Below are 15,601 nucleotides of genomic sequence, written 5' to 3'. Positions count from 1 at the left end.
TGGCCACAGAATCACACTGGCAGCTCATGTTGAGTTGCTTGTCCACAGACTCCCAATTCATGCGCAGGGTCACTCCTTTCCAGGATACAGTCCTCCACTCTGTAGTTATGGCCTGCATTAATTGTTCCTGAATGTGTAAAGTTGCATTTGGGAGAATCAAAATGCATTTTGTTTGAATGGGCCTAGTATACCAAGTTGCTCCAAATCATAATTATTTACCATTCTGTCAATCGCTATGTTATCCAAAAACTATATATTTATTTTCAAATAATGAACAAGAATATTGAAGTGTCACAACATAGCTCTAATCCCTGTGGTAAGTCACTAGTAACAACCCCATTTGATGGGAATTCCTCATTGATCTCAAAAAATAGTTGTCAATCACTGAACTAGTTCCTGATCCCTTCTAAAAAATACCACAAGACAGTGCCAAAGTACATGCTCATCACACTGTTGTGTGATATTAAGTCAAATGCCTTACAAAAGTCCAAGTAAAACAGCAGCTATACTCAGGGAAGCTCACTGTTCACAGCTGGGTGACAAAGCACCAGAAAAGACCAAATGTCCACATGTAATTGCCCTGAAGCCTTAAGAGTTCAAGAAGTGGTACTGCCTGAAGCTTCCTCTCTCCAGGATAGAATTGGGAAGAATGAGAGAAAGGAAGGTAGATACTGAGCAAAAATATTTATTATAAGGAAAAAATGATTATCGCCCAAAGGTTTTTACTACAGAAATAGATAAAATAGTAGTTCTTTTCTCAGGAATGGTCCAATTTAATTCATTTTAGATGTTGACACTGCTGCCTCCAGAAAGCACATCTTTGGCAGGCAATGGAGGCAAACAGAGAAAAAAAGTGATAATTTAAATCACCTGTTAAAGGTTAAAACTGAATTCCCACAGCAGCTAATGTAGTTAAAATCCCCTTATTCCCACCTTTAGGGTGTTAGATTTGGATAAAGACCTGACAAGCTAGGATACTTTCAACTAGGATTAATTGGAAAAATTCTACTGTCAAGGCAGTTAGCAGCAGTAGTCTTTTCCGTTCACAGTATCAAAATCCAAACCTATGTCAGTGAAAATAAAGGGGCAAACTGGAATCACAGGTTGGCAGTGGGGGAAGGGATTAGACTCAATTGTGTCTCCACACAGTCTCTCCATCTTCCCTTCATTGATTGCTTTTCCGCAGTTAACAGGAGATGGTTACCTGAATCAGTGCAATCAGAGGTGAAATGACAATGGTAATGCCCACTGCCAGAACTGCAGGAAGCTGGTAGCACAGGGATTTCCCTGCCCCTGTGGGCATGCATACAAAGACATCATTTTCACCTGCAAAGACAACAAAACAAAGCTAAACGCTACTAAACTGGCAATTCATCTAAATTTTGCTCTGGAGGACTGGCACAAAGTCTTGTAGATCAAGACAAATTGCATTAAAAGCACATCTCTGCAAGTACACTGCTGCATGACAAATTGAGAGAGGTTTATTTTAATTTTTAAAAGACTAATAGCTGCAATATTTTGCACTTTTGCCCTAGTTTCCTTCCAAGCATTTCTAATAACTTTAGAATAGTTAATTAAATATCATAATACGCTTGGGAGACAGGAAATTATTCTACCCAGGAGTGTAAATCAAAGAGAAGTTAAGTGACATTCCAAACTAATATCAGCTTACTTCCAGAGAAGTTTGCTTTTAACTTATAAGATAGGCTTTACATCCACCTACCAAAACACCTGAACCTTTACCGCAGCCTGTTAAACTTTACCACCAAGTCTCCCAGTAATGGAGCTGAGAATCTCTAAGTTGTACAGAGAATCACTGTATAACACAACATCCACTAACAAAAAGAGGATGCAAACCAAGGCCATGCTATTTAATAGGAAGAACCATACTAATGATCTGTGAACTGAAAGCAACTGTGTGCATGTGCTAGTGGAAACAAGTGATATGGTATTCAAAGAACCACTGTCAGACAACAACCTGAAAACTGAAGAGACAAGATTAGAGTCCCAAGAAAGGCAGTAATGCCTTACCTTTCACCACTGCCATGGTTGCACTCTCTTGCAGAGAGGTCTTAAAGGAGTCAAAACCAAAGACCTTTTTCAGAGTTTTCTGGACCTTGACATCCAGGCCTGAGGAAGTGTAGTTGTTCATCGTATAGGTACAGTACTGGAAATAGGTCAAGGTAAGAAGGAAAGGAGCTTACTTAGCTCAACTGTTATTTACACAGGCAACCAAACACAAATTCTTTTTGGTCACTAATATTTTTTCCCATTAGATTCTCGACTGCCTAAGCATCCAAGTTAACAAATATTCCTGGAGCAGTTAGAGAATATATATGTTTCTCTTAAACATAATCACTTATAAATCAGCTTCCCTCTTCCATTCTAAAAATAGGGAAATCTAATCTAATTTTTACACTGGCAGCAAGTCTCTTCTTAGACACAGTTCTAACTAGTGTTTCTAATACAGAGCCACATGTCTGAAACAGCTGGGCGAGAAAAGAACCCACTGCACAACTCTCTTTAGAATGATCAGAGCATCTGATTCACACACAACCTGCCACTCCTCTGGGAAGTCTGCTATGGGCTGAATGGTCTGATTAAACAGGAAAGGCTAAGAGAACATTTGTGTCCTTTCTGCCTCCTCTCAATCCCTGTCCCTTGGCTACCACCTTCTATCCCCTCACAGCAGCTCTTTTCACACTGGCACTTTCTCGCCTCCCTGGTCTGCCAACAGTGCCACTTTCTGAGCGTTTCTTCTCCCTTACATCCACTATTTCCTTCCTTCCCCTCTCCCACATATCTTGGCTCTATACCCAGATCCTCCCCCCACGCCCCTCTCTTCCCACCTTCTCCCGAAAGCCCTTCCCCCCAATTATCACTGAGGCAGCAAAGCTGAAACTGCCAGGCGGGGAAGAGGGTGAGGATGGAAAGGTACAAACTCAGGGTCCCCTTCAACCCAGAGCAGAGCTGGATTTTAGGGCAAACCCCGCTTGGCAAAGGAACCGCCTGAACTAAGGTCCCCCCCCCCGCCTTAGGAAGAGATTCGGGCCCACGAGAGTACCCCCGCCGGCACTCTCACTGCAGGAACTACTTTATTCCCAGTGTTAACAACGTCCCTTTCCCCTTTAGCCCTACGCTTCCCCCAATTTATATCCTTCCGCCCCAGCCACCCCACCGCGTTACTCGCACTTATTACGCTTCCGTCATTGGGATGCTCTTCCTTGGGGGTGTTGCTCTCGCTTGGGCGACGATTAATGACGTCATAGCCAATCCCCTGTCAGCATCCCGGTAGGTCCCGTTGATTTGAGAGTCTTGTGGTCGTGGGCGCCCATTCCCCTCCCTTCTCACAGGGCCACTCGCTTCTCGGCACTGCTCAGCCCCAAGAAGCGCCTGCGGCTCGGCGTAGGACTTGAGTCCGTCCGGCTCAGCACCCGCCGGAAGGGGCAGGCCAGGTTGCTATGGCGCTCGCCCATACCGCCTTCTTTTGCTTGCGTCATCGCCAGTCGCCGGAAGTTGTGTCCTGCACTAGCCGGGCTGAGGAAAATGGCAGCGGCCAAGCGGAACGTTCTGTCGTCGTTGGCGGTTTACGCGGAGGATTCCGAGCCTGAGTCCGACAGCGAGGCCGGCCCGGCGGGGAGCGACGGCGGGGCGGCAGGGGGTGAGTGCTGGGGGAAGCTGCCGCTGCTTCTCCTCCGCCCAGAGCGGTGCTCAGCCCGGCCTCCACAGAGCGCCCGTCGCTGACGGGGTCGCGTCCTCCCCGCGCTAGGGTCGCTCCGCAGAGCCGCCGCCCCTCGCCCGCCGGGGGGAGCCGCCTGCCAGCGGAGAAATGCCCCTGCGAGAGGCGAGCGCCGCGGGGAGGGGTGAAAAGCTCCTCGCTCGCAGTGTGTAGCGGGAGCCCATTTCCCAGGGCGGGAAGATCTCTGTTCCTTCTCTCCGTCGAAGCAGGAGTGAAACTGCCCCTTCGGGTCCCAGTGGCACCCAAATCCCTGATGGGCAAGAGGCGCGGGGGGGGGGGGTGTTTTCAATCCCGTGTGGTAACTGCGAGAAGGAAGAAATTACTGGTACTCCCTCGCCATCCTTAGCCAGAGAAAGGGGGCAACCTCCCGTCCCTGGTGGCCTCCAGAGGAGTCAGCTGCCTTTTCCGGCTTTAAAATCAGCATTAAAAGTAAAAAGTCCTCCCAGATTCTAGTGGGAACTGAATATTGGTAATTATAAATGAGTCAGTTTAAATTTTGGTACCCGGAAAGATAATGGAGCAAATAAGGGAATATAATTTGGCCAAACCTCCTAGAAGGTGATTCAGGGTTAGTCTGGTACAGAAAAAACAACACATGGTTTGGTAGCACTTTATAGACTAACAAAACATGTAGATGGTATCATGAGCTTTCGTGGGCACAGCCCACTTCTTCAGATGACTGGAGTTCTGAGTTGAGGATATGAAAACTCGAAATAAATAGGAGAGGGGAAAGAAAGAAAAAGGGAGGTTTTCATATCCCCAACTCATAACTCTGGTCATCTGGAGAAGTGGGCTGTGCCCACAAAAGCTCATGATACCATCTACATGTTTTGTTAGTCTATAAAGTGCTACCAGACCATTTGTTGTTCTTCCTATAAGGGCCCAAAAGCAAACAATTCTGCTATGTAGGAAAGATAGAAAATATGGCAAAAGACCAGCTTGGCTTAACAAGGAGATCTTGCATGATCTCAAAATAAAAAAGGAGTCCTATAAAAAATGGAAACTAGGACAAATAACAAAGGATGAATATAGGCAAGCAACATGGGAATGCAGGGGCAAGATTAGAAAGGCAAAGGCACAAAATGAGATCAAACTAGCTACCGACATAAAGGGAAACAAGAAGACCTTTTATAAATACATTAAAAGCAAGAGGAAGACCAAGGACAGGGTAGGCCCACTGCTTAGTGAGGAGGGAGAAGCAGTAACAGGAAACTTGGAAATGGCAGAGATGCTCAATGACTTCTTTGTTTCGGTCTTCACCGAGAAGTCTGGAGGTGTGCCTAACGTGGTGAATACAAGCAGAGAGAGGGTAAGTTTAGAAGATAGAATACACAAAGAACAAGTTAAAAATCACTTAGGAAAGTTAGATGTCAGCAAGTCACCAGGTCCTGATGAAATGCATCCCAGGATACTCAAGGAGCTGATAGAGGAGGTATCTGAGCCTTTAGCTATGATCTTTGAAAAATCATGGCAGACGGGAGATTCCAGAAGACTGGAAAAGGGCAAATATTGTGCCCATCTATAAAAAGGGGAATAAGAACAACCCAGGAAACTACAGACCGGTCAGTTTAACGTCTGTCCCAGGGAAGATAATGGAGCAGGTAATTAAGGAAATCCTATGCAAACACTTGGAAGGTAATAAAGTGATAGGGAATAGCCAGCATGGGTTTGTGAAGAACAAGTCATGCCAAACTAATCTGATAGCTTTCTTTGATAGGATAACGAGCCTTGTGGATAAGGGAGAAGCAGTGGATGTCATATACCTAGACTTTAGTAAGGCATTTGATACGGTCTCGCATGATATTCTTATTGATAAACTAGGCAAATATAACTTAGATAGGGCCACGATAAGGTGGGTGCATAATTGGCTGGATAACCGTAGTCAGAGTTGTTGTTAACGGTGCTAAATCCTGCTGGAAAGGGATAAGTGGAGTTCCGCAAGGGTCTGTTTTGGGACCCGTACTGTTCAATATCTTCATCAATGGTGTAGATATTGGGATAGAGAGTACGCTTATTAAGTTTGCAGATGATACCAAACTGGGTGGGGTTGCAACTTCTTTGGAGGATAGGGTAGCAAGTTAGAGAAATGGTCAGAGGTAAACAAGATGAGGTTTAATAAAGAGAAATGCAAAGTGCTCCACTTAGGAAGGAACAATCAGTTCCATACATACAAGATGGGAAGCGACTGTCTAGGAAGGAGCATGGCGGAAAAGGATCTAGGGGTCATAGTGGACCACAAGTTGAATATGAGTCAACAGTGTGATGCTGTTGCAAAAAAAGCAAATATGATTCTAGGTTGTATCAACAGGTGTGTTGTAAGCAAAACTCGTGAAGTCATTCTGCCGCTCTACTCTGCACTAGTTAGGCCTCAGCTGGAGTACTGTGTCCAGTTCTGGGCGCCACATTTCAAGAAAGATGTGGAGAAATTGGAAAGGGTACAGAGAAGAGCGACAAGAATGATTAAAGGTTTAGAGAACATGACCTATGAAGCCAGGCTTCATGAACTGGGCTTGTTTAGTTTGGAAAAAAGAAGATTAAGGGGGGACATGATAGCGGTTTTCAAATATCTAAAAGGGTGTCACAAGGAGGAAGGAGAAAATTTGTTCCTCTTGGTTTCTGAGGACAGGACAAGGAGTAATGGGCTTAAAGTGCAGCAGGGGAGGTTTAGATTGGACATTAGGAATTTTTTCCTAACTGTCAGGGTGGTCAAATATTGGAATAAATTGCCAAGGGAGGTGGTGGAATCTCCCTCTCTGGAGATATTTAAGAACAGGTTAGATAGACATCTGTCAGGGATGGTGTAGACGGAGCTTGGTCCCGCCTTGAGGGCAGGGGGCTGGACTCGATGACCTCTTGAGGTCCCTTCCAGTCCTATGATTCTATAAGGTATGCATGCAAGTGGTTGGAAAACTATTTGGAGGATAGATATGAATGGCTCACAGTCCAGTTGGAAGGGTTTATTGAGGGGGTCCCACAAGGATCTGTCCTGGGTCCAGTTCTATACAAGATGTTCATAAACGATTTGGATAATAGCATGACTAGTTGTCAGGCAATATCAAGCTGACAAGTGTTCTAAGCATGTTGAAAGATTAAAATTATAATTTTAAATGATCTTGAGAGTTTGGAGGGACAAACTGTTCTGAAAAAAATAGGATGAAATTCAACAAGAACAAATGTAAAGTACTGTTGTGCAAATGGAAAATGAATGCCTAGGAAGGAATGTTGTAGTAAAAGATCTTGGGATTATAGTGGATCATAAATTTAAGATGAGAACTGTGTAATTGGTGGGGTTTTTTCAAAAAAAAAAAAGTAAACTTTCTGTGAATGTTTTAAGCAAAGTATGTGAAGCAATTCTTCCACTCTACTCAATACTAATAAAGCCTCAAGATGGAGTATGGTGTCCAGTTCTGGGCACTGCACTTCAGGACTTAAGTGCACAAAATGGAGAAAGTCCAGAGAAAAACAGCATAAATGATTAAAGGTCTAGAACAGCGTTTCTCAACTTTTTTTTTTTTTAAATAAAATACCCCTTTAAAAAAAATAAAGTACTCCCAGTACTTAGTTTTCAGACACACACACATTTTTTTCTACTATTGCAACACATTTGTTTAAACAACTTAATCATAGCCGGGCAGGCGATGAAATTTTTGGGTGTAAAATTAATAAAGCGCTGTAAAACTTAAAACAAAAATTCAGTTTTCTCCAAATTTCAATTGTGTTGACATCTCTCCACCCACCCACCCACCCCCGACTTCTCTCGAGTATCTAGGGTTGCCAGGTGTCTGTTATTGTACTAGACAGTCCAGTATTTGCATGCTCTGTCCGGTTAAAAAAAAATCAGAAAATACCAGACATGTGCAATGTCCGTTATTTTCTGATTTTTTCCGGCTGCGCACCAGACGGAAGCCTGGCATGGGCAGGGGGAACGGCTGGGAGTCCCAGCTGGGAGACGGGGCTGCGATTGCCACCGGGAGCCCTCAGTCGGTTGAGTGTGAGGAGGAGGAGAAGCCGCCTCACTCCTGTGTCGCTGGGAGCCTGTGCGGGACAGGCAGCAAGTGACCAGGTCAGTCCCGCTCCCCGCCGGCAAGTTTGCTCACCCCTGCCCCCCTTCCTAGCCAGCACCGCTCCCTTCCTGGCTGGCCTTCCCCCTCTTCTCCCCCATGAAGCGTGTGTGTGTGTGGTGTGTGTGTGTGTAGTTTTGTTTTTTGGTTTTTTTTAAATGAGTACCTAGTAATCCCTAGCACCTAGCAGTGATCCAGGTTCTTGGAGTTGTGTGTGTTGTTTTTTCTCAACAACTTTGGTTCTCCCCCTTCCCCCCCTGGCCCGGTGTTTTTTTTGGGGGGGGCGGTGTTTGGTATTTTCATTTCAGCCATCTGACAACCCTGCAAGTACCCCTAAGGATACTCGTACCAATGGTTGAGAAACAGTGGTCTAGAAGATATGATTTATGAGGGAAGATTAAACAAACCAAATTTTTTTGGTCTGGAGAAGATAAGACTGAGGTGGACAGAACAATCTTCAAGGAATGTAAAAAGTTGTTGTAAAAAGTTGTTATAAAGAGTATGATATTGTCCATTGAGGACAGGACATGAGGAAAGGGGCTTAACCTGCAGCAAGGGTAATTTGGTTCAACAACAAGAAAATCTTTGTAACTGTAAGGATAGTTAAGCACTGAAACAAATTACACAGGGAGATTGCGCAATCTCCATTAGTTGTTTTTAATAACAGGGTAGACCAGGAGTTGGCAACCTATGGCTCTGGAGCCGCTTGCAGCAGAGCTGGGTTGCAGCCAGCATGGCCCCATGGAGATGGGGTCAGGGATCTCTGCATGTGGCTCCAGCCAAGCATCATTCTGGCATCTTCCATTGGTGGGAAACAGGGAACCATGGCCAATGGGAGCTAGGGGGCAGTGACAGCAGAGCGGCACAGCCCACTGAGCCTGGGCCCCCAGCCTCCAGAGCCATAGGGGTGTGTTGCTTTCTTCTGGGAGAAGCATGACATTGGAACATATAGGAAGCCTGCCTTAGGCCTGCTGTACCGCCAACTGGGAGCTGCCTGTGGTAAATGCTGCCCGGCAGGAGGCTATACAACAACCCTCAAACAACAACCCTGTTATAGAGCCAGCAAGTGACATCACTTCCTCCACCCCAAGCTCTCTCTTACAACCCCTCCCCCCCCCCGAACATGCTCTCTTTGTGTAAAGTTGTTTGTGTGTGTTGCAGCTCTTGGGACGTTAGTCTAGAACAAAAAAAGCCTCTCCTTCTTTGAAAGGTTGCAGACCCCTGGGTTAGACAAATGCTTGTCAAAGAATGGTCTACGTTGGGGTTGGAAACCTATGGCCTATTACTTCGTCTGGTCCCAGCAGGTCTTCATGTCACAGGTCAGCAGCCCCAACCCTGTCCTTGCAGCTCTTAGTTGCAGTGGCAATCAGCAAATCCCTGTATGCTGCCCTAGCGCCAGTTCTACAGCTCTCTTTAACCAGCAACTGCAGCCCGGTGCAGGCAGCTTCTGCAGTGGTACGGAGCAGCCTGGCCTCTCTGCCTAGGGACTGGACATGCTGGCCACTTCGTGGATCAGCACAGAGGCAGGGCTGCACTGCCAACAAGGAGCTGCTTGAGTTGAGTACCTCCAGGCCAGAGCCTGCACCCTAAAATCCATCATACACCCCAGTGTTCTGCCCTATCCCTGAGCATGCTCCTGCATGCCAAGCCACTGATCTCCAGCCCCAATCCAGAACCCATGCCCCCAGCCAGAGCCTTCTCCCTGCCCCACCCCAGTTCTCTGCTTCATCCTGTACCCTAAATAACTCATTTCTGGCTTCACTCTGGGGAAGCCTTGAGCCTCTGCGCCACTCCCCCCATGGGGCTGGAGACTCAAGCACTGGGTCACCCTACTGCAGGGGAAAGCCCTAAACCGCCTTGCTTCCCCATGGGATTGTGTGTGGCCCATGACTGCTTTTTTTTCCTGTGGGTCAGTGGCCACGATAGAAAAAAGGTTCCCCACCCCTGGTGTAGATAATACTTAGTCTGCCCTCAGTAGGAGATGGATCTAGAGTAGGGATTCTCAACCTGTGCCTTTTGGAGACATTCCCAACATGTTCCATTGCCCAGTGGGATGCTGGGCTCTGAGTAGCCCTGCATGGCAGACACTCCGAAGGGGCTCTTAGTTGAGAACCGCTGGTCCTGATGATCTATCTAGTCCTACATTTGAATCTGATTACAGCAAAGCTCCGTGCTTGTTACTATGACAGCGTCCCAGCTAAATCAGGGTGGATTTTTCTTAATCTATTTTTGCATTTGTACTTTTTAAGCCATTTCCTAAAAAATGATTGATGCTGAGAGGTAAGCATTCTAATATGTTAATTTGTAATTAAAATATAGCCACTATACTAAATATTGCTAATCAAGAGGATGCACTAGTGTTCTAAATGTTTAGCCAGTTAAATAGCTTCACATACATTTATTTAGATCCTTAAGTTTTACATTTTTTACTATATTAAGAAATGCATTTGTCAGCATTTCTGTTTTACTAGATCAGTTTTTTTTTTTAGTCGTCATTGACTGTCAAGCTGTCCTTAGGTAGAAACTGGAATTAATTTAAAACTACAAATCCATCATTTTAATATTGTTTTTTATTAATAAATAAAACAACCATAAGCAGGGCTCGCTGAGCCGCACAGATCACCCGAACCCAGCTCTTCCGGGATGTAATCTACTCGCCACGGGCGAGTTGATTACATAGATTGTCGAGCCCTGACCGTAAGTGTGTTGATTACATAAAGGAGTAAATTATCATAACACATTTTACAAAACTAACTTAATAAGCAAAAGCGGCAAGGAGTCTGACGAAGTGGGTCTTTGCCCATGAAAGCTTATGCTCCTACACTTCAGTTAGTCTATAAGGTGCCACAGGACTCCTCGCCGCTTTTGCAGATTCAGACTAACACGGCTACCCCTCTGATACTTAATAAGCAAAGTATCTAGTCTATGAATTGAACTGATTTTTTTTTTCCACCGAGTCCATCATTTTAGAAGTAATAGATCTCATCTCTTCCTATCTATTTCTTATTATTAGATTGGAAGAAAAAAAGAAGCTTTACTGCTTTTTTTCATTTTCCAGTTGCTTTCTTAACTTTATTAAACTAGTTCAGTCCAATAACACACTGAAATGAAGAAAATATTCTCTCTGCACTTTGAGAAGAGGCAACTGCTGTCAAAAATTGCTGTAGCACTTTAGTAGAGTCTGTGACTTCAATTGATTTAGTGGCTTTTTTTCTTTAAAACTTCAAAAGAAAAACAAGTACTAATAAGTGTTTGATTTAAATGATTTGTCTATACTGAACTTAGTCTTCAACACAGGTTCTAGTAGCTTCAAATTAAGTGTTATTTTAAATTTAAATTATGATTAAAATAGATTTTTTTTTAATCCACTCTGATCTAAGTTGTTAATGCCTTGATTATGCTTTTTTCTTTTCTTCTTCCTGTGCATGGACTAGAAGAAAAAGGAGGTCTGGTGTCAGAAGCATATGGTGAAGATGATTTCTCTCGTTTGGAGGAAGATGAGGATGGGTATGAGGAAGAAGATGATGAAAACAGTAGACATTCAGTAAGTAGTTTGTCCTCTTATTCCAGCTGGTCAGTCTTCCTGTTTAAATATTTTGTTAGTGCATATTTCTATAGTTCTGTTTAGGGATTTCAAAATGCCTCCTTAACAAGCCATTTTACCACCTGTGAACTAAGAATGGAATGCAGAAATCCAGACTCTTCATCCTCTCCTTCAGCCACCAAACCATGCTCAACAAATAATTTCATTTCCTTTTGTCTCTCTTAAAATTGAAAGAACTCTGCCTTTAAAAATATCAGCTCCATTCATTTGTGCTTCTTGTTGCTAACTTTTAGTTGCCATTTTGATTTTGCTTCATGGATAAGGTAAGCTACTGGCTTTGAATTGATAGTAGAAGTGTAAAATAAACCTTCATTTCTTAATATACAAAATTGGTGTATGAAATCCTGTAGTGGAAAAATGGAGAGGAGTGGTGGAAAGCTCAGCTGCACTTTTAAGAAGCATGGGGAAAGTCCTATAATGGGCAGCTAGCTTTTGCAGGATCAGACTGGAGGATTAGCAGGATTGAAACATAGGAGCATCATTTTGGTTTTTTTTTGTGTACAATCCCACTTAACAACATCAATACGTTGGTGTAGCAGGTTTTCTTTGTCTAGATCTGTATGGCTTTTGTTTGTAAAAGCATGGCATGTTTTGTAATAGCACTTAAATAACAAGGTAAAGTGTATTGAAAGGCATCCTTCAGACATACAATGCATAGGAACTTTACAAGGCATCTAGCAGCCAAATATAGTTTTGAGATACAAAAGGGTGGGCAGTCTCATCATGAAGGCTCTGGGCAGTGGCCTTGTGAGAAACCCAGCTGATAAGAATGGGGAAGTTGGAAAGCTATTTTAGGGTTCCATCCAGCTAATAGGATTTATCTTCTGTATTCAACCCTTGGTAGTCAGTGGCTGAGAGACATAAAACTCACTCCCTCCTCTAGCTGCAGAAAGGAAGAGAGAAGCTTTGCTCTCCTTGTCCTCCGTAGTCTATTGGCTGCAGGAGGGCTGACAGAATTTCTGGGTCCCTGGCCAAGGTGTGGGTGGGGCAATGGCTCCATGCTCCCAGAAGGGATGTGGCTGGAGACAGTCAGCTGTCAGTGCCGCTAGTAGAACACCAGCCAACCCTTGTTGCTACCTGGAGCGTCACTGGTGACTTTTCCCTCTTCCTCCCCTCCCCTTCCGCGCCCCTCTCACCCCCTCCCCCAAAAAAACCTCCTGGTTGGTGGGCCTGATTGTATGATTGGTACAAGATTGTATCTCTGCTTTTTTGCGCCTTTCTCCAGCCTTTCATCTGCTGTGAGGAGTACAGTAGGGAAGTGTTCACTGTTGCTATAATCCTTCACAAATTCTATTTTTTGTGACACTCCATTGTGATTAATTTCAGTGTCTGCTGCTCTTAGCTGTTCCAAACTACAGCTGGAACTTAAGTTTTATATTTTCTCTAGCCCTGATTAGCAGAAATGAAACAGGCTGTTCTTGTTAAATTCTTTTGCAGCATAGAAAAGCTGTGACAGCAGAGACACTGAAGTAGACATTGGGTGCTCGTAAAGAGTATAAACTAGTGGTTTCATAGCGTTTGGAAGGTTATTTTGGCAACCATAAGGGCTAAAATTATCTCTTTATGTTTTTAAAGACGTGAGACCTTATATTTTGTAGAAACTGATGGCTAGACTGAAATTCTTGCCAGAAGAACTTTCTTGTTTAGCACTGAAAAGTAGGGGGTTTTTTTGGTTTTGTTTTTTTTTCTTTCAAGCATGCACAATTTCTTGGAATATGTATTATAGCTATGCACCATCCCAGGGGTCAAGATGTGGTGCACATCTAACATTTTTTCGAAACTCTGTACTTGCATAGCTGGAAGTCTATGGATAGTAAGTGACTTATAGCCTATGGTAGTCTATGACCCAGTTACATAGACTGGCTCATCTTATCAACTGTTGCAATAGTAAAACATCATTTTCTCGGACACGTCAAGAATCAGCATTAGAACCACCTTCGTGGAAGGTTTCTAACTTTGGAATTTGCTACTTCACCTGATTTACTTGAGTCCAGGTTTGTTGGCATTCTAAGAGCCAGGCAAGTTGAACTTTGAGTAGACCTTTGTCTGTTTTTCCATGTGTTTTTGGAGACTGTGTTGGCCATGGCATTAGCTGCTAAGCTACTTCCTCTGTAAATTTGTATATTTGGTTTTGTAAATAATACCTAAATGTTAAGTAGCAGACTTTTTAAAACCCTTTACATTGTCTCAGACTTAATATTCATGGAAATACTGCACTCCATGTTCTCTTTGATTTAATAGCTATTTTAAACAAAGGGTCCATCTTCTCATTGATAACAGACCATGAGTCTGATATAAACATTATATTATTCTCTGATATTTATATAGATAATTTAAATTGAATTTTCTGATTGACATGCTGGTTAAGACTGAGATGTCACTTTCAGTAGCAACTTACCTTTCAATTTTTAATGTTCTAATTTTTTTTTCTTGGAATCTCACACATCAAGTGTTCGGTTTCAGGTCAGAGTTAAACTGAATGAAGAAGTTTGGGGGAAATCCGGGTCAGCAGTCTTTAAGATATGGGAGGACAAAAAATAATCATTCTATTTTTACTAGAGACCTATTTTGACTTGAGTAATGTATTTACTTCTAAAGATCTGTAACTCTGTATGACCCAAGTTATGCCAATGGAGCAGTGTCGGCACACCTGATCATCAGTCCTATTAGTAAAACCATAGGTCACAAACTTTATCATGACGATGCACTTCAAAAATTCTTTTCATGGTGGCATCTTGTGCAACATCTGGCTCATACTTCTGGATGGAAACTGTGGAAATAAATCCTTCCAAACACCAGCTGTTTCCTCCTCTGTGTTTTGAAGCTGTGTGAAAGCAACTTAGGGTGCTAAACTAGAATGGAAAAGATGCAGTGTATGCAGGCATCACTGGATCTTTGAAGCTTGTGAGTCTGGCTTAGTGCTACCAAGCCCGCATGCTGTGTGGGATGTCAGGCAAGCAGTGTCCTGTGTATGTTGCTGGAGTGTGCTTGGCATGCAGTAGGTCTTGTAAACGCTGCTTTTTCTGTGCTGATTGCTGAGCAAGAGCAAGCAAAAACTAAGTGCTGGTATTATCGGGTGACAAAAGCTTGCTATCTATTACTGTCCGGTTTTTAATGTTCAGGAGCTGTATGAACTCTGCAAAGGATATTTGCTACTTGGAGTTGTGCTTCTGCTAAACAACTCTCTTCCATGGTTTATCTGATTTCATTTCTTGATCATGCAAAGGGGAGGGATAGAGCTCATGATGACTTGTTGATTGGAAGGGTCTTAGACTGTCACTGGGCTGTTGAATGCAAGCCCCTTGCTATATATGCAGGAACTTGCCAAGCCCACCCTTTAAGCTTAATCCTGTAAATTCTTGTCTTGTAGGAAGATGACGATTCAGAGACTGAAAAACCTGAGGCTGGTGACCTAAAGGTATTTGGAAGTATGGTGGGATGTGGTTGGGTAGCTGTCTGCAACAGGAATAAATCTTAATAGCATGGTTTGGTACATGGTTTTTCTGCTCTTGTTAGCCTTAGTGATAAATTGTTTTTATTTTATTGAAGCTATAACATGAATATTCAGGGATTTTAATTGTAACTCCTGAAAAAGATCTGAAGAGACAACAGAACTGCCTGGCTAGGGCATTGATTTGGCATATAGAGATCTGAAATCATGAGTGAGCTATGTTGTGAAATAGATTTGACATGGCAGGAAACTGAGGGGAGGCATTATTGCAATGACCTGAAAGAACACATCTTGTAATACAAGGAGCCTATCCTGAATATTCAGAGACAAGTATCTGACCACTCTCTCATCGAGAAGACAGATTTTACATGAGACATCTTGATAGTCATCAATTTTGAGTGCATCCCTAGGTGCTGTAAATCTTACAAAGTCCTTTGAGAAATAATCCAAGCACTTTATATTAATCTTCTTAGTGATCCTATTGTAAGGATTGTTTTCTCAAAGCTATCTGAGAGTGAAAGAGCCTCATATCAAATTAGATATTTCCACTAGGTATGTTAATTTGAGGTTAATCAGCTTATCAAATAGTTGATGGAATTTCCATTGACTACTTGATTAGTCAAGGGGGTGGGTGGAGTGCTCGCTACCCCAGCTGCAGCTCTGAATTTTAAGAGTTTGATGGGCTCTTACTACATTTAAAATGCAGAGCTGCAGTGTCCCAGAGCTGGCATGAATTGGGACTGTTT

General features: G+C 43.4%; 2 protein-coding genes across 12 annotated transcripts in view; one reads left to right on the top strand and one right to left on the bottom strand.

Annotated features, from left to right (window-relative positions):
• The window catches only part of RECQL5 (RecQ like helicase 5), a 65,641-nt gene extending 62,313 nt beyond the window's left edge, over window positions 1–3,328 (bottom strand). For 2 of the 8 annotated variants that reach the window (XM_075903665.1, XM_075903666.1), the window contains exons 1-2: window positions 2,032–3,178; window positions 1,205–1,326 (exon numbers count right to left, since the gene is read on the bottom strand). In XM_075903665.1, coding sequence (XP_075759780.1) covers window positions 1,205–1,326; window positions 2,032–2,152 — 243 coding nt within the window. In that variant the 5' untranslated portion in view covers window positions 2,153–3,178. The other 6 variants (XM_075903659.1, XM_075903660.1, XR_012896810.1 and 3 more) reach the window with 6 other exon arrangements.
• Window positions 3,329–3,507: 179 nt separating this feature from the next.
• SAP30BP (SAP30 binding protein) overlaps window positions 3,508–15,601 on the top strand; it is a 63,133-nt gene continuing 51,039 nt past the window's right edge. The window contains exons 1-3 of one of the 4 annotated variants that reach the window (XM_006136432.3): window positions 3,508–3,661; window positions 11,235–11,344; window positions 14,775–14,822. In XM_006136432.3, coding sequence (XP_006136494.1) covers window positions 3,547–3,661; window positions 11,235–11,344; window positions 14,775–14,822 — 273 coding nt within the window. In that variant the 5' untranslated portion in view covers window positions 3,508–3,546. The remainder of the gene's footprint in view (window positions 3,662–11,234; window positions 11,345–14,774; window positions 14,823–15,601) is intronic. The other 3 variants (XM_006136433.3, XM_014580247.2, XM_075903667.1) reach the window with 3 other exon arrangements.

Source organism: Pelodiscus sinensis, chromosome 20 (genome assembly GCF_049634645.1).
Source record: "Pelodiscus sinensis isolate JC-2024 chromosome 20, ASM4963464v1, whole genome shotgun sequence".
Classification (NCBI taxonomy): domain Eukaryota; kingdom Metazoa; phylum Chordata; order Testudines; family Trionychidae; genus Pelodiscus; species Pelodiscus sinensis.
The sequence above is the reverse complement of the archived record's forward strand: the minus strand, read 5'-3'. Positions and strand labels throughout refer to the sequence as shown.